The following is a 23,824-nucleotide window of genomic DNA, read 5'->3' as shown; positions in this document are numbered from 1 at the left end:
AATAACCTCTGCTAATATTTAAAGTGAAAGTAATCTTTCATTTGTAGTTAGGGCTGCTGTAGAAAGGAAAATGTAGGTGGATCTAGAACTTAAATGCTGAAAGAATGTGTTCTCTGGTCATTTTCCCATGTGTGTTGCACAGTGACAGGTTTCCTGACTCTTCCCTTATCCTGGACCCCATGTGCAATATTCTTCACAAACCAAAAATTTAAAATAGTAATTCATACCAAGAACTTGTAGGAGGCTCGCCCATAGTAAGTGTCCTCAGTGCCTGCCTTGGGCCTCCTGATGTACTGGGTTTGATTAATCCCTTTCTTCTACTTGGTGGAGGTCCCCACCATCAGAGCCATAAGTCATTTGGCAATTCATGATAAAACATGGTTAAGAATGGGGCTTGTTCTGCTTCTTGACCATTCTTAAACAGTCCATGTGAACTGGGGAGAGAATGTGTCTGTCTGACCTTTCATCTGTTTTAGGATTGTGAGGCTATTTCTACTTTAAAAGGATCTTATAAGGGAGACACTCCCAAGATTCATAATTTGGGGTAGTTCTCCTGTGGTACAAACCTCTGCCCGTGCAGGGTACATCTGGCTCTCACAGTGTCTCTGGGTGGGAAGCAAGACTGTCTGAGTGACGGAGAGAAAAGACCTCATAGGGAATCCAAGTTAATTCCCTCCCCATAATCTGGCTTTGCACATGAAACGGAGACAGAAGTCTGAAAGCTTAGCTACTCTCAGGGTTTCACTAAGCCTTTTCAAATTGTTTCTCTACTGTGCTTTATACCTGCCTGCATTCTTGTGTCTTCTGATCTCCTGTATCTATTTGCCACTGTCCAGGAAGCAGCTGGGACAGCCAGCGGCTTTACTTGCTCAGTGGTTCTGCTGTTACCTCCCTTCCTGCTGGTAGAAGCACCTCCCTCCTTTGAGGCCAGCAGGATCAGTGGTAGGTGTTTTATGAAGCTGGATCCTCCCTGCCTGTGGATTGGTGAGGGCTCCATATAAGACTAACCAAATTCTGAGACAAGACTTAGAAATTTAGAGGCATAACTATGCATTTACTTGGCTTTTGTTTTGTTTTTGCTTTTCAGCCTTGCAGGTAAAGACATAACCATCCCTCGCATCCCACCTCACTTTTAAAGCCTGACTTTGATGATACATTATAAAGTGGAGTATAGAAGTGATTTCTAATGAGATTTTTGCTATTATAGAGCAAGCAACACTGTTTCCCCTAGATGCTTTTTTCAAAGCATGAGGCATTTTGTTGTCTGTTCCTGTTTTCCTTCTGTTGCACATACCCTCCATTGTCGACCCAGTTACTGTTAGATACTCCTAGAAATTCATTTGCCTGTGGGGGGTGGGGACTGATTATATGGCCTCTCTTCCACCCCAGACTAGTAACTTTCTGTGCCATGGAAGGTACACATGGGCAGGAGATTCTAGCAGCTTCCACATAAGACCTTTCTCCTTTCACCATCAATCCTGATTATCATCATTGAAGGGAATTCAACTCACCTTATTTATTTATTTGTTTATTTATTTTTAAAGAATTAGTTTTATTTATATATTTATTTTTGGTTGCGTTGGGTCTTCATTGCTGTGCACAGGCTTTCTCTAGTTGCGTCGAGCAGGGGCTACTCTCTGTTGCGGCGCGCAGGCTTCTCATTGAGGTGGCTTCTCTTGTTGTGGAGCACAGGCTGTAGGCGCGCAGGCTTCAGTAGTTGTGGCGCACGGGCTTAGCTGCTCCACAGTGTGTGGGATCTTCCCAGACCAGGGATCGAACTTGTGTCCCCTGCACTGGCAGGCAGATTCTTAACCACTGTGCCAACAGTGAAGTCCCTCACCATATTTATAAAAGGAACAATTAGATATGCAGAGTGTTTGGAAAGATGCCCACATTATATTAAGTTTAAAAAAAAAAAGATGCATACTAGTAGGGTCACTTAAACTGCTTCTGTCACTACCGGAAATATCTCAAGGTGAAGCTGGGTAACATCTGTAAGGATGAGAATAAGGTTCTTTCTTTTTAATAGTGGCCTCTATCAGGAATGTTTAAGGTGTTTTGGGGTTTTTTTTGTTTTTTTAACAATGAGAAAAGTATGGCCAAAAAATTAAGCTTAAAAAAAGGCAGGATGTAATTCCTAATGCCAAGTGTTTTCTGCAAAATGCTGTTAACACACTGGCCTGAGGCCCCTGGTTAGGTTCAACTAAAAGAATGTGGTGGAAGAAGCCCCAGCTTGGAAGTGAGGACATCCAAAATTGTATCCTGGCTCTGCCCCCAAATTCCTGTGTCACTTAGTGTCCTCATCTGCTAAATGAGGGTGTTGGATTGATTCCTAAGAGTTCTGATGTCCACCCTCTTAAGAGAATTATTTTCTTGCTAGAATCGGGAGAAGTTGGGGGTTGGGATGAGCGTTGGCTGGGGATGCACACTTACTCATCAGGAAAGTCCCGCTGTAACCACAAGGGTAAGGGATGATGTCAGTTTATTTCCCTCTCCCAAAGACATAGCCCTGCCTTGGGCTTCCCCCAGGGTTTAACAATACAAAGTTCTTCTTACCCACCCTTGGAAGGTCGGCCTAGAGGTTGAGGTGTGTAATGATGTCATTTTCTCAGTCTTTCAGCCTCTTGGGCAGGGGGTTTGTTCTTACCAATAGAAATGGAGGTTTATGATAAAGAATTATACAGGAAGCCTTTGCTCAGCTCTTTCTCCCATTCCTGTCAGCAGCTATTTTGAACCCTTTCTGTTCTCTCACAGCTTCCTGCCCATATCCTCCGCTCTTGGTTGAGAACATTGCCTCTTTACAAGAAAACAGATGGTATTAGGCACAAACTCGCCATCTTCCTTCACCCTCCCTTCACCAGTTACTTGCATCCCTGTTCTTCTTTGTCATCTTGCTGCTGTCCTTGAAGTGGGGGCAGCTGTTCCCTGTGTGAGGTTAACTCTGTTCTGCAAACTACCTTCTCACCTTATATCCTTGCTGTTATTTAAAAAATGCTGTAAGCTCCCAATGTTTGAGTTCCTACCAAGTGCCACAAATCAGTTAACCCTATTTACCACATATACGGGTCGTTTCCTCAGTTTAAATTGAGGGAACTTAAGCTCAGAAATATTGGTCATTTGCTAATAAGTGGGACCTATGGGGTTTGAATTAGGTTCATCTGCAAACCCTATGACCTCAACCACTCCTGACACATGGACTTCCAGCTCTGGCCTCCCCCACCTCGAGACCCACACTGGCTCCTAGATACAGGACAAGGTCCCAAAGACACCTCACACTTTGTAATTCACACTTCATTAATTTTCCCCCTTGGTTGTCTTCTAACCCCACACCTTCCCCCGTCTCGAGCTCCCTCGTCTCCACTTGGTAAGTTGCTAAGTTGGTAATACCATTGCACTGCCATCTACCGGGTGATCGCTGCTGTGGATCTGTCACCCCTACATCCCGTCGGTCTCTAAGTCGTACCCATGTGTGCCTTGAATCCACCCTGTCATCTGTCACCACTGCCCTCATCTGGGTTAGTTCTTAACATTTTTACTTCTCCCAGCTTGACTCCCCTCAAAGCTGGTTGCCATACTACTCCCGGAAAATATAACAGGAAGGAAGACACAGTCACAGGAGTGCTGGAAACCAAGCTCAAACAACTGCTACCCTCTGGGAGGGCTTGCCCCGGAATCTGTTACTGAGCATCAGCTCGTATGCAGACTTCTGAATAAGCAGCACAGTCTAGAGAAGGGCTAGACTGTGTAGAAGACCTCAGCTATTCAGCTCTTCCTGTAATTTGATGTAATTTTTTCCTAGTTCCTTTTGTCATTGATGGTAATGATCTTTGATGTGTACTTAAAACTATCTTGTCCCCTTTGTGGTGGTTTCTTCACTGCTTTTGTACTTTGCATCCCTGCTCATTTCCCCTTCCCCAGTGAAGTATTAATGTTTATTATCTGGTCATCTCTGGTCTTTTGAACATGAAGTCAAGTTATTTCTGGATAATTATGAAGGGAAAGAAAATATTAAGTTCTTCCCACCTGTGAGATGCTGTTAGGCCCTGGATAATTCACGCATATACCTATTACTGGTAGAGATGGTTAGAATCGTAATAGAAGGCAATCTGACACATTACTAAAGTTTTCAATATGCATGCCTTTCCAACCAGCCTTCCCTTTTTGCAGCTTGCAGTGCTAAGAGTAAATGCACCAAACGATGCATTTTTCACTTAGGGGCACTCATGAGATAGACTGTTTGGGTAGACTTTAAGTGATGTGGGTAGAATCATTTCCCCGAAACCAAGCTGCATATGAGCAGCCCTTGGCCCCGCTTTGCCAGTAAATTAACTGCCTCGTGTTCCTGTGTGCTGAGGCTCGTGGATATGTGCTGTGCTCCAGAACCACCTTGGAAGTGTGCGGGTGTGTTTGCTTCTGCTGTGGGAAAAGTGTTTTCCCTCATCTTGTTTGCAACTCAGCATTTCCTCAAAGGAAAACTATTAACAGATGGCTGTCTTTGTGCCAATTCAAGGATCTTGATCCAGAAAGAACCTACTGGTCAGTCTTTCTCTGGGCTTTGTTCCCCCACTGTTTCTGAAAGTGCCCGGTATTCTCTCCCTGATGGCCTTGAACTCACTTCTCTTGCCAGTACACAACATCATTTTGTCTTCTTCACTCTTCCATACGCAGTTTGTTGTTTGTTTTGCTAACTTTTCTCATCACATATCCCCGTTTTGGGGGTACCCTTGACTTGAGACCCAAGTACGTCTGCTCTGAAGTTGGCAGACGAGAAAGTACAGAAGCAGATTTTCTACCAGCAGTAGTTACTCGGGCTGAGCACCTGCTTCATGTGTTCTTATTCAGTCTTCACACTGTATTTACCCTTCATACTTCCCCATTTAAAATATGAGAAGACTGATAAGGTGAACACGGGTCAGAGTGACTCTCTCCTGGAGGCACACAGCCAGCCAGGGAGCAGTAAAGCCAGTCCGTTGGGCAGTCCCCGAAGTCTACTTCCAGTGGATATCCCAGGCTGATGGTGGAGAGGGGGGTGAAATTAGCAGTCCCTTTGCCTCACTGGGAGGCTTCACCAATTGAAGCAAGAGTTAGGGGCAGAGTTGCGTGCGTTAACTATGTTAAACCATATGAGCACATGTATTAGCTTCCTATTGCTGCTAACAAGTTACCACAGACTTAGTGGCTTAAACAACACAAATTTATTATCTAATTCTGCAGGTTAGGAGTCTAACATGGGTCTCAGTAGGCTAAAATCAAGGGCTGTATTCCTTTCTGGAGGCTCGGGAGAATCCCTTTCCTTGTTCTTTGCCACCTTCATTCCTTGGCTCCTGGCCCCCTTCCATCTTCAAAGCCAGCAAAGGCGGGTCAAGTCCTTTTCATCTCTAGTACTGACTCTTCTGCCTTCTTCCACATGTCAGGACTCCTGTGATTATACTGGGCCTACCTGGTTAATCCAGGATAATCCTTCTAAGTCCAGCTGGTTAGCAGTCTTAATTCCACCTGCAACCTCTGTTCCCATCTGCCATGTAAGGTAACATATTCATATGTTCTGGGCATTAGGGTGTGGATATTCAGGGGTGTAGGGGGGCATTACTTTGTTTGCTACCACATGCCACTTTCACAGCTTGGTAGGATGGAGCTGCCACCCCTAAACTCTCATCCTTGGTCTAGTTTGCTTCTGGAAGGTGTGTGATCCTTCCTGTTCTTCTCACCCACAGCCTAAAACACAGCTTCCCAATGGATCCAGCCAGTCTGATGTTGTCGAAGGCTAATTTTTTCCTGTGGCCCAGGAAGAGATTCCAGTTCTATCTCTTGATGGGAGGAAGAAGAGATCTCTTTAAGGGCCCCCTTTATCAGGGAAAGGTGCTCACCTAGGCACGGCTGCACACCTAGTTTCTGCCCTCAAGAAAAATCTTCAAGTGTCTTCCATTGATGAGCTCCTCCATGTGCTTGCTTCTGCTGCACCTGTGTCCATCGGTAATGTGACTTGGGTGAATACTGTGGGCCGGATGCTGCATCTGTTCCCTCATTGATCCTCAGGGCAATAGTAGTAGCACTTTGCAACAATTACTATTTATCCCCAAACACACATTTGACATATAAATGGAGGAGTTATTGCATCAGCCTATTGGGATGTAGCTACCGGAGGTTTTTTGCCGCCCTGTTTTAAACAAGGGTGTCAGTGGATGTTGCTAATACCATATGAAGAAAGAACTCAGGGAGGTTAAGTAATTTGCTCAAGGCCACACGAAAAATCAGTAACAGGATTGAAATCCAGGTACAAAACTACATTTCCTATATTTTCTCCATATCCGTCAGAAAACTCCACTTGAGGGTGAGCTACTATTTTGTTTATAGAAGAACTCTTTTGACTGGAAATTGGGAGTGAACAGGCAGGAATCCCCTTCAACACAGGCTCAATGAGGTAACAGTCCCCACCGTGTGGGACATCCCTTGCTTCTTGCTGCGTTACCGAAGCTCTCACTTCTACTTAAAAACTCTCAGGGGGAGGACAGGAGATCTTAAAATCACATATATTTTCATTTTAGAATTTCACTTGGGTGGTGTCCTTCCGTCACTTCACTTGTGATTGCAAACCCCATTGCTCTTGGTCTGAATTTCATTCAGCATAATCATGCCTCATTATTTATGCAGCATAGGAGTATTTATAGTGATTTAAAATTAGATCATTACTTTTCCTTGAATATGTCACTGTTTGAGTTATGCAGAACACCACAAGTAGGTGGGCAGTCTGCATGAAGAGATGTTTCTTATCTGCACTTTCCCTCCTGGGATCTTGACAGCATAACCCTGAACCTATTAGAAATACTGGTATTAAAGTCCCCATTTCTTCCTTGGGGCTACCCCTCCTGCAAGGTTGGGTGCTCTGAGGCCTCATTCTCAGCTATAGCTTCTCCTTGGTGCTGACTCCCAATTCAGTCTCTAGCCCAGACCTCAGTTCTGAGCTGCCGTGGGATATCTGGGCATCAGGGCTGACTTAATCCTCATAACACTCTTATAAATGGGTGGATGAACACTACATTTTATAATTGGGAAATGAAGAATCAAGAAGATATGGTGGTTTGCTATAAGCCTTAGAGGTGGGAGTTTGGGAGCTTTGTTTAAAGAGAAAAATGTAAAATGTTCCAGTTGAGAGGGAATTGAAACTGTAGGCAGTATCACATGTATATTGCATAACATAAGGAATAACTAATACATATTATGTCTTAAGGTAAATGTTCAGAACAGAGTGAGGAGTAATCAGGCAAAGAAGGGGTGGAAATAGAGAGGGACAGAAATAGATAAGATGGGGGTGTTACTACATAGATGTCTATTTGAGTATAGCCACTGAAGGGTTTTGTGGCCCTATTTTCACACTTAATCATGGTTGTAAGTAGGATTTTTGCTAATACTTGACTCATTGAAGGCTGAAACCAAGCCAAAGCTGGAATATGTGGAACCATTTTATTAGTCAGTTTTACAAAAAGAGAAAAGCCTCTGTTTATACAGGCTGGAAGAGTCATTTGACCTGTTCTTCAACACCATCTGAAATTGCTTTGGGGTTAACTTAGCCTTTCCCTTAAGACCCGTATACGATAAGGGGTTGAGAGGAGCACAGACTGGGTTTTCATTCCTCCCAATCTCTGAGGCCTAATCTCTGAGCAAGGTGGCTTTGGTGCCAGCTAGTGTCACTGTTTAATATGTGATGGGGAGGAAGTAACTGGTTAACTTTGATAGGTGGACACACCAGCTGTGTAAACTGAACCAGAATATTTCTCCATGCTGTTCCCTACCCTCCCACCCCCGAAAGCAGAAATGAAGTGATTTGCCTTCAGCTGTTGGTTTTCCCTTGCTCTCTCCCTCCCCTGCTCTCCCCTCTCTAGGAAAATGAGGACTTTCTTTTCTATATTACTCATGAGTTCAAGTTTAGAACAATATAATGGATATAGGAAGTGCTTTATTCTGAAAACTTTGAGAGAGAAGTTGCTGGGTGACTTGCCACTGGCTTAATTTTACCCTCTCTCCAACAGATTCAAAAATGTTTTATCAGAAAGTTAACTTTAGAACTTTCATGAGACTTTAGAACTAATTCTGGTGGGTAGATGCATAAGCTTAAGTAAGGGAGCGAAGAGACAGATGATTCTGAAATGTGGAGCTGGATGAATGGCTGCTTTCTTCAGTGGGTCAAAGGCATGAAAAAATAAGGTTGAGGGCAGAGGGCAGGAATTACTCTCAATTTAATGACAGGGCAATCAAATGCAAAGTTTGGACCGTGTTTGAACATGAAACTAATGAAACTAAACATGAAACTAAACAATGGTTTAAAAAAAGATTTTTTTTTTGAGAACACCAGGGAAATTTGCACATGGTCTATATATTAGGTGATACTGAGGAATTAATGTCATTTTTATCAGTTGTGATAGTGACATTGCCGTGGAAAATACTCCACATATTTTGGTCCTTCTGAAGTAGGGGTGAAGTGACAAAGTCTGGGATTTGCAACAGATGAAGCAAGTTTGACAAAATTTAGGAAACTGTTGAATCTAAGTGATAGATATATATGGGGTTCACTATACAATCCTCTACATCTAAGATGATGGAAAATTTTCATATTGACTTCTTAAGTGTTTTACCTGGCTTCCTGAGCCCACAGTTGAGTTGCATCTACAGTTCAGTGTGGTTATCCTATCACAGCCATCAGACCACAGACACTTTAATTCCTGTTGGGAAGCACGTTGCCACCAACCCAGAGCCAAAAAAGCCAAATACCATCCAGAAGCTCTTTTTCTTGTTGTTGTTGTTGTTGTTTTAAAAAAAAAAAAAAAGAACAACAAAAAAAAGAGTTTCCTTCAGCTTATCCAGAACTATTGATTCTGGAGTGAGGACCAAGATATCGACCTAGATACAACTGATAACCAGCCCCCAAAGGGTGGAAAGGCGGCTTTTTAAAAACTGCCCTTTTTAATTTTATTTTGTAGGACTACCAGAAGGCTTCAGACCTTCTATGATGGAAATCATTCCTGTGCCAGAGGAGTGTGTCATATTCCAATGGCTGAGCCGTTCTGCCCTAAAACGAGAGAGGTTCGTAATATTTCTGGAAGGTGCACCAGAATAAGTCATGAGGGCTTGGGGTGGCATCTAGACATAGATTAACTGGCCAAGCATGTGGTCTCTCTTCCCCTCTCTAGCTTGCTGCTTACTCAAGGTTTTATGAAGAGTTGTTTCCCTTTGCTAATAATGCCTCCACTAATCTCAGTCATTTGTAAGCTGAATCACTCAAAGTTGCAACCTATTTTTTTTTCTTAAATAAATTTTGATTTTGCTGTCAGGATACCTTTTAAAATAATTTAGGGTAGCATAGTATGTCCAGAGTATATAATCTGGAACCAGATTTCTTAGGGTAGCATAGTATGTCCAGAGTATATAATCTGGAACCAGATTTCTTATGATCAGGTCTTTACTCTTCAGCTTAACTGTTGTGTGTCTTTGGACCAAAACCTCAGGTTTGGTTTCCTCGTTTGTAAAATAAGGGGATGATAACATGTACCTCGTAGGACTGTGAGGGATAAAAGAGTTATTTACTTATAAAGTGCTTTGAGTGATGCCTGTTAGTTATAAGACATCCAGTGACTGTTAGCTGCTTTTATGAATTAAGTTATTAATAATCTGTAAATTGTCAGATTGGCATCATTTGCCTTTGAGCTGAGTTTGGCTGTTACTGTCCAGCTTCCTCTCCAGGATTATAGTAAGATCTCAGGACTAAAGGGGCAGCCTTACAAAAGCCAATGGTGATATAAAGTGAGGAATCACAGCCTTAGCTTTCAGAGAATAAAAATGGCTACCACAATTCAAAAGTCCATCCATGGTACTTTTCTTATAACTCAAGATTTGAAAGTCAGGTGCAACCCAGTAAGTAGGTCAGAAGTTATTGTCAGAGACAAACTGCCTAGTAAAATCTACTTTATAAAATAACTTAGACAATACAGATACCTAAACATGTTAATCATTCAGGTGATTTTAACACGTGAATGTGGAAAGTAGTATATGTTCAGCCTTGTATAATCATGTAAAACTAGCTTCCTTACAGTTAAGAGCTAGGGCACCTTAACCTCACTCTGGTCTCAGAAATCTAGAATCCAAAGCCAGGCGTTAGAGGGAGCCATTTCAGATATATCACTGCATGTTGATTCTCTGTGACTTCTGTGAAAGTACCTTTTTTACTTCTTTAAAACAAAAAAAAAAGGGCAGGTTAAGTTTTAAGTGTGAGTTTAGAATACATTTGACCCTTGAACAACGTGAGGGGTTGGGGCACTGACCTACCATGCAGTTGAAAATCTGAGTATAACTTTACAGTTGGCCCTCCTTATCTGCAGTTCTGCATCCAAGGATTCAGCGAACCACAGATTGTATAGTATTGTAGTATGAATTTATTGGAAAAAATCCATGTATGAGTGGACTGCACAGTTCAAACCTGTGTTGTTCAAGGATCAACTGTGTATGTTCCTGGGTAGTTATCAGCAGAATATATCAGAACAATGTAAGTCTGAAACACAGATCTGTCCACAGAATAAATTTGCTCTCCAGGGGAAGTTAGATGTGTGCAGTAACATTTTTGTCCACTGCAAAATGGGGGAAGCTTGGGAAGAAATAGACTAGGGAGAAAATATGCATTTTAGTAGGAAATCAGAGGTACTGCCCCAGTGATTTGGGTACTAGTAGTAGAGGTGGGTAAGGGAAGTGCTAATGATGTATGCAGAGCACATGTAAATGTGGTGGCTGGGTGATAGTTTCCAGTAATGCAGTTTGGCCTCCCTTGAGACCGAATTAAGTCAGCTATTATTAGTCTAGTCAAGCTAAGGACCCTCACATAAAGACTTTAAAAGAGTGCTGGGGAGGGCAGTTTAAGAAAATGGGAAAATAAGGCCTTCAGAATGTTACTTTATTCTTATATACCCTAAAAGAGATTTAAAAATATTGTCCAAAAAATGTAAAGAGTGGGTGGTGTTGCCCCTTCGTAATTATCACTTTAACTTTCAACATCATTGTGATCTTTCGTGTACCGACGACAGATTGTCAAGTGGCAAGCAAGGTACACTATGGTTGTACTATATCTTACCATTTGTGTTGAAATATGTATATAAAAGAGATAAATATGAAAATATTTATATGCAAATAGAGTGTTTCTGGAAAGTTGACCAAAGAACTGGTAACAGTGGTTTCCCATGGGGAAACTGGGTCGCTAGTACACAGGTAGAAGAAATACTTGTCACAGAATAATATCCTTTTGTACTGTTTACATTTTTGTACCATGTGCAAGTATTACCTATTCCAAAAAATAGTACTTCTAGTCGAAAGGTAATCTGAAACAAATTCTTCTAAAGTCCTGACACAGTAAAGAGACCCCTCAGCCTGTAGTTTATATTTCTGGCACCTTATGGTGGCGTTACCTGTTCGTGTGGGAGTGCAGAGTACTTGCCCAGGTGGCAAGGGCCCAGGGTCTGTCACTGGCTGGCCCACCCAGGCCGATAAGCCTCTACTTCCTCCTCCCCATCATGGCACCCACCACCCAGGGTGACGGCGAAGACTTACAAGGCACATTGCCACTGGCCTGCGATAGTTGTGATCTTCCTTCACACATCTCTAGAAGCGCTCTGAAGTTTGGCCGAGACATACAGCTCAGTTATTTGGGATTTTTAAAGACATTTAATGAAGACAGGACTGGGCTGGTTATATCTTAATTTTGAAAGTTGGGGGGACAGCAGGGGAAAGAGTGATTTAATAAGCCCTTGTATTTATACCTATACTACTTAAGGAAAAGTTTTGATTTAGCAGAATCTTATTTTCAGCATGTATAGGATAAATAAACATGATGTAGCATCAGCTAGTCATCTAGGGCTTGTCATGGTTCTAAATTTGGAGTTGCCAAAGCTCTTGTTAAAATTCTTTCTCATCTTACCATAGCATAATGTGTTATTTTTAAGGAAATAGGTTAATTTGCTTATGTGGTTCAGACATGTGCAGGCAAGACTTTGGCCTAGATTGGAGCCTTCTATTGACTTTGAGTCACTCCATTTTATATATGGTATCATAGGAAACTTGACAAATTATTTGGGAAATGTGTAGAAGCTGCCAGTGTTAATAATTAGAAGACCAGTTAAGCATTTAGATTCCTTGCTATATATATTCCTTAGCTCATTTAATATTCACAGTATCGGGGCTTCCCTGGTGGTGCAGTGGTTAAGAATCCGCCTGCCAGTGCAGGGGACACAGGTTCGAGCCCTGGTCTGGGAAGATCCCATATGCTGCGGAGCAACTAAGCCCGTGCGCCACAACTACTGAGCCTGCGAGCCACAACTGCTGAAGTTCCCGCACCTAAAGCCCATGCTCTGCAACGAGAAGCCACTGCAATGAGAAGCCCACACACCGTAACAAAGATAAGCCCCCCCGCTCGCTGCAACTAGAGAAAGCCTACATGCAGCAACGAAGACCCAAAATAGCCAATAAATAAATTCTTTAAAAAAAAAAAAAAAAACTTCTTGGTATCTCTGAGTTATATAATATTATTATTCCCATTTTACAGATGAAAAAACTAGGACTACATAAGGGTAAGTGAATTCTTGGCAGTGCTTTAACAGTTAAGTTTAAAAGACGAATTTTTTTTTTAATTAAAAAGGAATGTTGAAGCACAGGCTAAGAAAATAATGAAATTAGATTAGACATACATTATTAGACACTAAAAAAAGTGATCAAACTTTTAAATAATGTTTCTAAACTCATGTGGCCTTGCCTCTAAAGGGATGCCAAGATAAGTTTATCTCTGGATAGAAGAAATCAGCACAGCCCCATTCTGTTTTTTACTGTATGTGTTTAGAGAGGCAACAGGCAAAAGAGATTATGAAATCACTTTCTACCCCCAAAAAGCTTTCACAAAAGCCCTCAGGTTTTGTATAAAAGAGCAGTGAGAATGAGTTTCTCAGGAGCTTGAAAACAGTTCACTCTGCACATCTCTGAGATGCGAATGAGGAAGGCACCTTAGTGTAGCCTTGGAGGTTAAGAGCTCAGGCTCAAGCCCCCATTCACAATCCATGATAGTCTCTTAAAGCTGTTAAGAAGTGAGATTAAAGCATGTAAACAAATGCCTGGTGTGTAGGAAAAACCTCACTGTTTGCTCTTGCAGCTGTGAGCTAGGGGCTGGGGCAGGACAGAGCATTATGTAAGTGGGTAAGGGTCTAGGAAACGCCCTTCTGTGATCTCCTAGGTTCTCTTCGACGGCCTACAGGTACTAGGTGTTTATAGTAACAATCCTTTAAAGTATCAGAGGAAAAATAAATTAAGCTGAACTTCTGTTTGTATGTTTTGAGTTTGGTTCTTTGCATTCTAGGTCCTCAGAGAGACCGCTAAGAAGCTAGGACTCCGGTGCCACTCAAAAGGGACAATGATCACAATTGAGGGACCTCGTTTTAGCTCCCGGGCAGAAAGTGTCATGTTCCAAACCTGGGGGGCGGACGTTATCAACATGACCACAGTTCCAGAGGTGATTCTTGCTAAGGAGGCTGGAATTTGCTACGCAAGTATTGCCATGGCAACAGATTATGATTGCTGGAAGGAGCATGAGGAAGTGGTAGGTGAAATTCTCTTTGGAACTTGTATGGCCTGGGTTTCCACGTGCCGTGTGAGCCAGTAAGAGAGTGTCTTAACTCTTTGTTTATATTACGTTAGTTCCAGAAAGTGCCATTCTACCAAGTTTTAAAGTCAGCTTTTTATACACTGTCATTAGGTATTAACAGATTTTTTCTGTAGTTCCCACTGGAAGAACAGACATCTTCATAGAGAATAAAAAGACACTTTTATCCAAGGATCAACAGGGGAACAGTACATTGTAAACATGTAGGTGTGTTGGGAATTATATTGAGACTTGGTCCTTACTTTAAGGATAAAGACTTGGTTATAAGTTCTGTATGCTGTGCTACTGTTTATTATGTAGGGTGAAAACCCTACTATTACGTACCTCTTCCTGGTAAGAGGACTCTGTATTCATGTCTGTCTGTATTCATGTCTCACCTACCTTGGCATGGTACTGTGCTTGGTATAATAATATGATAGCAGACAGACAAGTCCATAAGGAGCCAACATTCTGGGTTTTGTGGGGCTGGGTAGAGGCCAAGCAAACCAATGTGAGAAGGCTCGGGGTTATAAAGAAATAGTGTGATAAGGTACAGAAGCACATATCAAATTAGCCCAACCAAATACTTGAAATCCAGGAAGGCTTCCTGGTTTAAGTGTGACGGGAAAGATGGCCATGCCTGAATGGAGTGGAGAGGAGAGGAGAGGAGGGAGAAGAGGGAGGCAGGGCCACGTAGGCTGTGTAAGGATTTCAGATGGGAGGTCAATGAGGGTTTTTGGCAGGAAAGACAGCAAGATCCAGCTGGTATTTGAGGACACTGGGCCACTGAGGTCAGGCTTCCAAAACAAATATTTTCTTTGTGGAAAACTTTGAACATCTACAAAAGTGGAGTCTAGTATAATGAACCCCCAGTTACCCATCACTGAGCTTTCCACAGTTATCAGCCATGTCAAACCTTGTTTTATTTATATGCCCCTACCCACTTTTCTCTCCCCTACCCTAATTATTTTGAAGTAACTTTTTCTAAAAGGCCTCTCTTTTAAAGTAATTTTTTAAAACCACACCATTGTTGTATGAAAAAATATTGATATTAATTCCTTAATATAATCAAATGTCCAGATTTGTCACATTTTCCCTCATTTTATAATTTTTAACTGTTCAAATCAGGATCCCTTATAATCCACACATTGCATATGAACGATATGCCTCTTAAATCTTTTACTCTAATATCCTCCTCCCTTTTCATTCCTTGCATTTTACTTGAAAAAACCAGATCATTTGTCCTGTCATTTATCTCATTTTAAAAAAAGAAAGTGAGGGGGCTTCCCTGGTGGTGCAGTGGTTGAGAGTCCGCCTGCCGATGCAGGGGACACGGGTTCGTGCCCCTGTCCGGGAGGATCCCACATGCCGCGGAGCAGCTGGGCCCGTGAGCCATGGCTGCTGAGCCTGCGCGTCCGGAGCCTGTGCTCCGCAACGGGAGAGGCCACAACAGTGAGAGGCCCGTGTACCGTAAAAAAAAAAAAGAAAGTGATAAAACTACAGCCAAGAAATTTTGAAGGAAGAAGTGCTGGGGTGGCAGTTCTGAACACACTTAGGGAAGGTGACCTCTTCTCCAAAGGGACCTTACCACCATCTCAGGCTGCTTGTTTCACCATCCAATTTCATGTAAAATGGAGTGAGATATTCTAGCTGTCTGTCCATCCGTGGGTATGGACTTTGGGTCATAGATGAACACAGATTCTTTGCATGAATGTCTTATCCTGACTCCACAGTGTAATAAACTGTTGCTGACAACTAGGATGTTTGTTATGTAAGAGATTTGCAAATCCTGACCCAACAGTCTCTGACTTGGCAGCTTTGGTCACCTAAGGGACAGCTCAGCCTCATGATGTTGAGAAGCTGCTTCCAATTAATAGGAGACTCCAGCCTCTGCCACTTCCCAACAGCAGATTGCTTCCTGCCTGTGGCTTTCTGCTCGGTCTAGTAACATTTGTCTCCCATGCAGAGCGAGTGGTACTTTCGTTTAGTAGCCCACATGAGGTTTGGAAAACAGTCAGTTGGAGCTACTTCAGTTAAAAGCAAAAAAAAAAAAAAACCCCAAAAAACCTAAGCTCTGTGTAAGTGGTAAGGCACGAAAGCAAATAATATTAAATGCCACCAGGAAAACATAGACAAAGATGGCATCATCTCAGTCAGCTATGTGTGTCATTGTGCTTTAAACCAGATGTGTAGCCTGGCATGGCAAAAAGGTTTTAGAGTTGCCTAAACCCTTCTTCAAATTCCTGTTGTTCTTTTTACTTGTAATACTGGGTGAGTTATTTAACCCATTCGCATGTGTGGGGGTTGTGTAGTTACATTTCTGACCTTGCAGGATTATTAGGAGAATTAAACCATATGATAAATATAGAGCATCTAGTATAGTGCTGGCTCCTGAGAGGGTGGTCATCAGATGGTAGGTGTGATGGAATGGGGGAGGGGGATAGTTTCTAAAGAAAACTTCTGAGATTTAAGCTAGATGTTCAACAGGTTAGAATTTATTGTGAGGAAGTTAGTAGAAAGGACATTTTGGGTGAAGAACAACAGCAGAAACATAGAAAAAGGAGATCAGAATCTATATTAGTCACAAAGTGTGAGGAAAAGAGTAAAATACAAGGTAAATCTCTTGGATGTTTCATGACCCTGCATTTGAAGATTGATAGCTGGCCAGGCACCCAGCTAGCTGGTCACCACCTTGTGCTGTGATCCCCTCGCACAGTGATGGGACTCCCCTCTGCTACAGTGCTCATCATTTTGTTCTAACTATATCTCAATGTTGTGGGAGGGGTCTGGACTTGATACTTCAGGAAACAGAAAGGTGTAATCACTGTGCCCCTGAATCTTGGGTTTATTCTAAGCATAGTGAAACATGACAAGTACTCTTTCTGATCATCTGGGTTTTTTGGGGGTTTTTTTTGCAGTACGCGGGCCTCTCACTGCCGTGGCCTCTCCCGTCGCGGAGCACAGGCTCCGGAAGCGCAGGCTCAGCGGCCATGGCTCACGGGCCCAGCCGCTCCGCGGCATGTGGGATCTTCCCGGAGTGGGGCACGAACCCGTGTCCCCTGCATCTGCAGGCGGACTCTCAACCACTGCGCCACCAGGGAAGCCCTGATCATCTGTTTTATACTCAACTTTTTTCAGCTTCCTTATGAAACAACTTCAGTCATACACAGAAGCAGACAGTGGTAATGAACGTCCAAGAATCCAACATCCAGCTTCAATCATAAACATAACAACTTAAGGCCAATCATATTTCATCTATACTCTGATCCATAATTTTATCCATAAACATTTTAGGAAACATTTAACATAACCACATTGCCCTTATCGCATTCCAACAATTGCTTAATATATCCAGGCAAAGTTCAATTTTCTAGTTATCTCAAATAGCATAAGTGATTTTTTTCTTTCAGGTATTTTTAAAAGAAACCAGGTCATTTGTCCTGTAGAGTTTCCCACCGTCCAAATTGGTGAAATCATCTCCTTAGGGTGGTTTATCCAATTTCTCAGTGCTCTGTTATTTTCTGTAAATTGGCAGCAGGATCTAGAGATTTTATCATATTCGGTCGTCATAATCCACAAGGAAGCTCATTAAAGTGGACTGTTTCTTTGTTTGGTTTGGGTTTTTTGGTTCTGTGATGTTAACAGCCCATCCATTAATTCACTGGGACTGTAAAATGGTTGATGCTTTGATTCCATCATTTTTCTTTATTAGCTGGAAGACTTCTCTAAAGAGAAATGTGCTTATCTTCTGATTTATCCAGTATAGCAACAGTTTTTAAAACTGGAATCCATTCTGTGGACATAAGGAGAGAGCCACAATCTTTCTAGGCCATGCTAACACATTATACATCTGAGAAACTTTCTTGGATGCCATACTGAAAACCAGCAGTGCTATTCAGGGATGTCATTAGGTTTCTCCAAGAGCTCTCCCTGATACATGCAGAGCTTGGGTTCAGGGGATTGAAACTGGGGTAAACTGACTTTAACAGATCAGGTAGGAACTCAAGAAAGTGTTCTGTGAAAAGCAGTGGAATTTTAAATTGTTAACATCCCGTGCTGTTGTTTCTCTAGGTTTCTGTGGACCGGGTCTTAAAGACCCTGAAAGAAAATGCCAATAAAGCCAAAAGTTTACTTCTCACTACTATACCTCAGATAGGATCCATGGAATGGTCAGAAACCCTCCATAACATTAGGGTAAGTATCCTCAGCCATCTCTAAGCAGACACTTCCATAGACCCTCAGCTGCCTTTTTCTCTAATTTGCATTTCACCCTTGGTCCATCTTCTTATGTATTTTATACTAGACTAGATGTTTTCTACAAGTTTTCATGCCATTTACTACTACTAACCATAAATGGAATAGATACACATTTTGGCTGGTAATGCAAGAGCACTGGAAGTTAAGGTGGGGAGAGTTTTATTATCTAGTCTACCAGGTTCTTAACATTGTCCTGCTTTGCAGTATATCCCTAAGTTTTACTTCAGAAGATTGGTAATGTTTGCTCTGTACATGGATTACACTGCAGACAAGGCTGTTTTCTCTTTGGCAGATCCATGCAAAATGTTGGCAGCCTTTAAAGCCAAAACACTGACAGCAGCAATACTGAAATGGTGCCAGGGAATGTCTACTTACAGTTAATGCTGCGTCAAACTAAGATAGTAATTAATGATAAACAAGTGATGGGTTGCAGATCAGTAGCTCTTCAACTCTAGTATTAATTCCCAGAATATAATTTGAACTGACTGCTGAGCTCAGAGATGTGTGGTTTTTATCTGGACATCTTGAGACTCTATTGATTAACCACCTTTGATAAGGAGTTGCCTGAAATTGATCAGATGTTACATTCACCTAGTAGCCAGTATATCCTAAGGTCTCCTAGAATCCATCTGTACTCTTAGGTCTTAAGAAAAGTAGTTGAGAGGATTTGAAAAGTTGATAAAAGCCCTCTCTACCTGAATTACCACCGAGGAGCCCTGGAATGAGAGCCACTGTTTAGTGTGACAAGGACACTATGTGGTAGTAAATGATAGCCAATTGCTGGGCATGGAGGTGCCATGATTTGTAGTGTTTGCTGATTGCTGTGGTATAAATGCTCTTGCACGGCTGACTTCAAGCTACTAACATGAAGCCACTGGTAAGCTGGGAAGTGATGTACATAATCAGGTTTTTACAAGCTGGTACAAGCAGGCTCCAGCACACCACTGTAATAATATGCCTCTCAGCCTTGAGGACTGGCAAAGTCAGGAATATTGGCATTTGTAATCTATCTTCCCTACTAGACTTTAAATCCATAAGGAGCAGGAAACACATCCATTGGTTTCAGCCTATATACCCAGGAGATAAATGTTCTTTAATGAGTAAATGGTAGGCCCTTCCCCCATGAAGTATTTCATCATAATTGAAATACAAGCAGCCCTTATTATAAGGATAAAGAAAAGGGGAACAGAAAACAAATTCTAAGAATTGGAGAATGCCACTTTAAACTAGAAACAGTTACATTTAGCTAAACATAATGAGTGTAATGTGATAGAGCAGCATGACTTTGGCTCGTCTAAATAAACACACTGTTGATTGGCAGGAAATGTGACTCATACTTTTGCTGCTGCTGAGGGTATAACCTGCAAGATGGGATGGTGTGTTTTGGGTTTGTTTTTTTTTGTTTTTGTTTTTTTTAGGTTTCTGACCCCATTTTGACCATAGTCCCTTGAACTTAAAGATAATTTGTCAAGCAATAAATTTATTATTTCAGCTGCATTTTTAAGTAAAGATGTTTGAATAGTAGAAGTCGGTGTTCTCCTTTCTTTCTGTGAAACTTCTGAAAGTGTGTGTAAAATTGTGTGTTTCTGTATTTATGTATTTTTTAAGAGGGTTAATATGTGTAGAAAAGAGAAAATGAAGAATTGCTGCTCTAGACAAAATTGAGAATCATGGCCTCCATTCTATAGCATTAAGGAACACCATACTAATAATCCCTTATTCCAGGGCAGTATTTTCAGCTCTCTCAGCACTGAAGTGTGTATCATTAACTCACTACACTTAGTGAGCACCCACTATATGTCAAGATATGTAAGACGCTGTAATGAAGAAGCTCCTATTCTATTTGGCAATACTAACATGGAAATTTCAATGACGTTTTTCAGTGGAATAAGGCGAATGATGGAGGTTGCATAAACAACAATCCAGGCTAGAGGTTGGTGTATAAAATATGTCCTAGTGGATGTAAAGGCAGGTGGAGATAAGTGAGAATCAGAACAGTCCTCTGAGATAAACATTCTGAACCTCACCTTACATGAAAGGAGAATGAAGAACTAAAAGTTAGGAGTTACACTCAAAGTCCCATAATTTGTGCCTGCTTTCTTTCAGAAAATGGCCCAGTTTTCTGTTTTGTTACCAAGACATTAAAATAGCATGGCTGCCCAGAAGACAATGTAACCTTCTAATTCCAATCATTTGGGGAATTCCTGCTTGAGAAAACACAGAAGAGACATGCAGCTTCTGTGCCCTTGCCCCCTAAGGAAGAACAAGTGATAAGACAAGACATTGCTCACATCAGAGATGCCTTCTAAAAGACTTGGACTGCTTCAAATAACAGAAGGAAAGCAAATAACCAGAAAACATGTGGGGAAATATTTACACATTAGAAAAAAAGAAGACACCTTTCACCATTCCCCCAAATTTGTAACAGTAAAGGTAAGCAGTAACATTCCTGTGTTGCCAAGGAATGTGAAGAAATAGCTCTTAGACTATTTATTGATGAGACTGTGAATTGGTACAATCTTTTTGGAGGGCATTTTGGTAAAATGTATCAAAAGGCTTAAAAAATACCCTTTGTGCTGGTTACTTTACTCCTAGGAATTTATCTTTAAGAAATTATCAGATACATACAAATAATTACGTATAAAGAAGGATGTAGAACATAGTTTTAATAGCAAATATTCAAAACAATCTGAATATCCAACAACTGGAGGTAATCATGGTTAAGCTCTAATTAGATTGTGAAGCAGCCAACTGAACATCATGGTTTCACATAATATTTAATGTACTAAGGAAATTGTTGCTGTATAATATGAAATGGGGATATATAAGCATTTTACAGTATTAATTTTGTTTTAAATATGTACAAAGAATAGAAAAATATATACTCTTTTGTTATTATATTTGGGGGGAGGGATGCTAGATAAATTTTTAATTTTCTTTATATTTTTCCATATCTTCACATTTTTCTACAATGAATATAATCAAATAGTGAAGTTTTAAAAATAAAAATGGGCTTAGAAAGATCCAGTTCTTGAAAACACACAGTTTCTGGTAATGCAGCAAAAGTTAAAACGGCAATACTAAGGAGTTCTGTTTGAGTTCAATCTTTATTTTTGTTAAAAAAGATAATTAATGACTGTATAATCAGAACAATACTTGGGTTTGCAGCAATGTGAGAAAAGCTGGGTGTTTAATATGGAGCTAATCTTAAATTATTTAAGAGACTGTATACACACATTATAGTGTGTCAGATATTCTTTAAATTGACATTTGACTTTTTGTTTCTACTCCTTTTTATGATTTGATGAATTATTTTCCATGAGTTGGTGATTTTTGTTTTTTAATAAAGAAAATGGAAGCTTGCTTCTTATTGTTTTTTTTATTGTCAATTTTTTAGGAATGTGGTTTGTTTTCTTATCACAGGGCGATCATTCTTCCCTCAAAATTACTCCTTCTCACTGTGGTCTGTTACTGGGTCCTTTAGTGATGTATCTCGTCTGTTTAAAGAGATTGTAGAATGAATGTGTTTGTTTGTGCCTAAGAAACTGTCTTCAAGATAATAAGCTGCTAATTGTAAACAATAAACTAGTTACCCTTCAGCATTAATACTAAGCTGTTTGGGTTACATGTGAATATGGCTCTTGGATTCTCTGATGCAGTGGTTTCAACTCTGCATATGAGGGAGCCACAGAGGACCTGATGGGTCTGAACCTAAGGTTCTCTGGCTCTATACCCCATGATTGTTTTCACTACCCTGTAATATATGCTATACCTTACTTTCTTTCATTTTTGGTAGGTGTCTGAGGATGTCAAGGCCAAAATGCGGGCATTTTTCTTGTTGCCTTCCCAAAGTACAGTGCTTCCCAAGTTAAAGAAGTTCTTTTCTTGATCCAGTAGCCTTTTCTTGCAGCCTCATTTTTAGACTTCTAAAATGGAGTACATGGTACTCTTGTTTTGTTACCCATCATTCACTCCTTAAACAAAGCCAATAATATAATTTTCCTTCTACCTCATTCTTGAGGACTTTGCTGACCACTTCTTCCCAGAACACTTCCCACCTCTATGATACTTCACTCCTTTTCTTAGCTACAAAAATAAGTGAACACTGTGATCAGTTTTGAGCATTTCAGAGTTTCCCCAGTGGATTATGGGCATAATGGAAAAGTTCTAGCTTAGTGACTTAGCCCCTTGGAAGAGTGCTGAGTTACTAATTAGTAATTCTGCATCTACTTAGAAATGTGTATTGGCATTGTGAGCTACTTATTTTTGTTCTGCATTGTTGTTCATAATTTTGACAACTAGATAACCAGAATAGTTCATATTCAGTGTTAACCAAAAAGCGTGGAGAAGGCTGGAAGAGCAGGCTTACATTTGAGACCTGAAAATACTTCGCATTAGCCTCAGTGCATCCTGGAGTTGTTCTAATAGGCCAAAGCTTAAGAACAGCTAAAATTCTCAGTGGTGCAGGGCTGGGGGCGTGTCTAAATAAGGTGCATTAATTCAAATAAATAATGTCTTTATGTGCCAGTATAAAACAATGTCGGTGATAAAAGTGGAAACCAGACAAATATGTAAAGTAAAATAATGCAGTTTATGTGCGTGTGTGGATAGCATATTTATGCTTTATGTCCACAGAGTTTCTGGAAAGAAGCTGAGTGATAACCTCTGAGGTACAAGCCAAGAGACATACTGTCTACCTCGTACCTTTCTGTACTCTTTGGACTTTTTACCATAAGCATCTACTCTTGGTTTATTCATTTTGAGGAATGGAGAATAGGGGAGGCCTTGCTCTATAGCAGTTTATATAAAATAACCTCTTTAACCTGACATTGAATTCTGCGAGGTCATGTCTGGGACAGTGTGTCTACTTCTGGGCACAACACTTTCAGAGGAACTCTGACCACCTGAAAAGCACCGAAAGAAGTGTATGAGAACTGGGAAGACCATGCCACGTACATAATGGTTAAAGGGACTGAATATGTCTAACTATTTAAAAGAAAATCTTATGTGAGCATTTCGAATATTTAAAGGGCTGTTCAGTTGTGGACTAACCTCTCTCACTACTGATAAGCCTCCATAAAAGCAGGAAACATCTTTTTTTACTTATTATGGGATCCTTTGTTCCTTGTACTTAGCACAAGATGAGTGAATATCTGCATAAGTGAAAATCTGATCCTATTTTTCCTACATAAAACCTCCATCAGCTCTTCATACACCTCCTCCTCCGTCTTCACTTTCAGCAAGTGACTTAAGTTCCCTCTTCACTGACAAAACTGAAGCATCAGCAGACAACTTCCAGGCATACCCCCATTACCCTCCCCCAAGCTCTTTTCCCCTCTGTTGTCTTTTCTGACAATACACATTAGCAGCACCTGGAGGGCTTCTTAAACCAGACTGCATGATCCCACCCTAGAGTTTCTTTTTTAGAAGTCATTAGTCTGGGACGTTGTAATCTGGGGTTTGCAGCCATCTTGAAATTGTGCACACATTTCAGTACTGGTGTCTCAGTCCCCCTTTCTGTGTCTTTGCATCTTCCAGCCTCTGCTGAGCTTGTTGATTGCTGCTCCCAACATAACCCATTCCACTGGTGGACAGGGGATGGTTAGAAAGAATTCTTTTTCTTAAATTTTGAATTGAAGTTAATCTACCTGTAACTTTCATTTGTCCCTCTCTGGAACTACTAGGGAGCCATCAAATCTCTTCCACACAACACAGTTCTAATATTGGATGGCAGCCTGTCCTTCCAAGAGACCTTCTGCCTGAACATCTTTAGTTCTTTTTCTTTTCCAGTGTTATTGAGATATAATTGACATTCAATATTGTAAGTTTAAGATAGCATAATGACATGTATATATTGCAAACATCCATCACCTCATACAATTACAGAAAAAAAAGTTTTTCCTTGTG

At 41.0% G+C, this 23,824-nt stretch overlaps 1 protein-coding gene across 1 annotated transcript in view; it reads left to right on the top strand.

Moving 5' to 3' along the window:
- The window catches only part of MTAP (methylthioadenosine phosphorylase), a 38,616-nt gene extending 17,345 nt beyond the window's left edge, over positions 1 to 21,271 (top strand). Inside the window, exons 5-8 of the mRNA XM_060101971.1 lie at positions 8,976 to 9,078; positions 13,379 to 13,618; positions 17,732 to 17,854; positions 20,024 to 21,271. Of these exons, the coding sequence (XP_059957954.1) occupies positions 8,976 to 9,078; positions 13,379 to 13,618; positions 17,732 to 17,854; positions 20,024 to 20,062 (505 nt within the window). The 3' untranslated portion in view covers positions 20,063 to 21,271. The remainder of the gene's footprint in view (positions 1 to 8,975; positions 9,079 to 13,378; positions 13,619 to 17,731; positions 17,855 to 20,023) is intronic.
- The last annotated feature ends 2,553 nt before the right edge of the window (positions 21,272 to 23,824 follow it).

The sequence above is a fragment of the Mesoplodon densirostris genome, chromosome 6 (genome assembly GCF_025265405.1).
Source record: "Mesoplodon densirostris isolate mMesDen1 chromosome 6, mMesDen1 primary haplotype, whole genome shotgun sequence".
Taxonomy (NCBI): Eukaryota; Metazoa; Chordata; class Mammalia; order Artiodactyla; family Ziphiidae; genus Mesoplodon; species Mesoplodon densirostris.
This window is presented reverse-complemented; position numbering and strand designations above follow the sequence as displayed.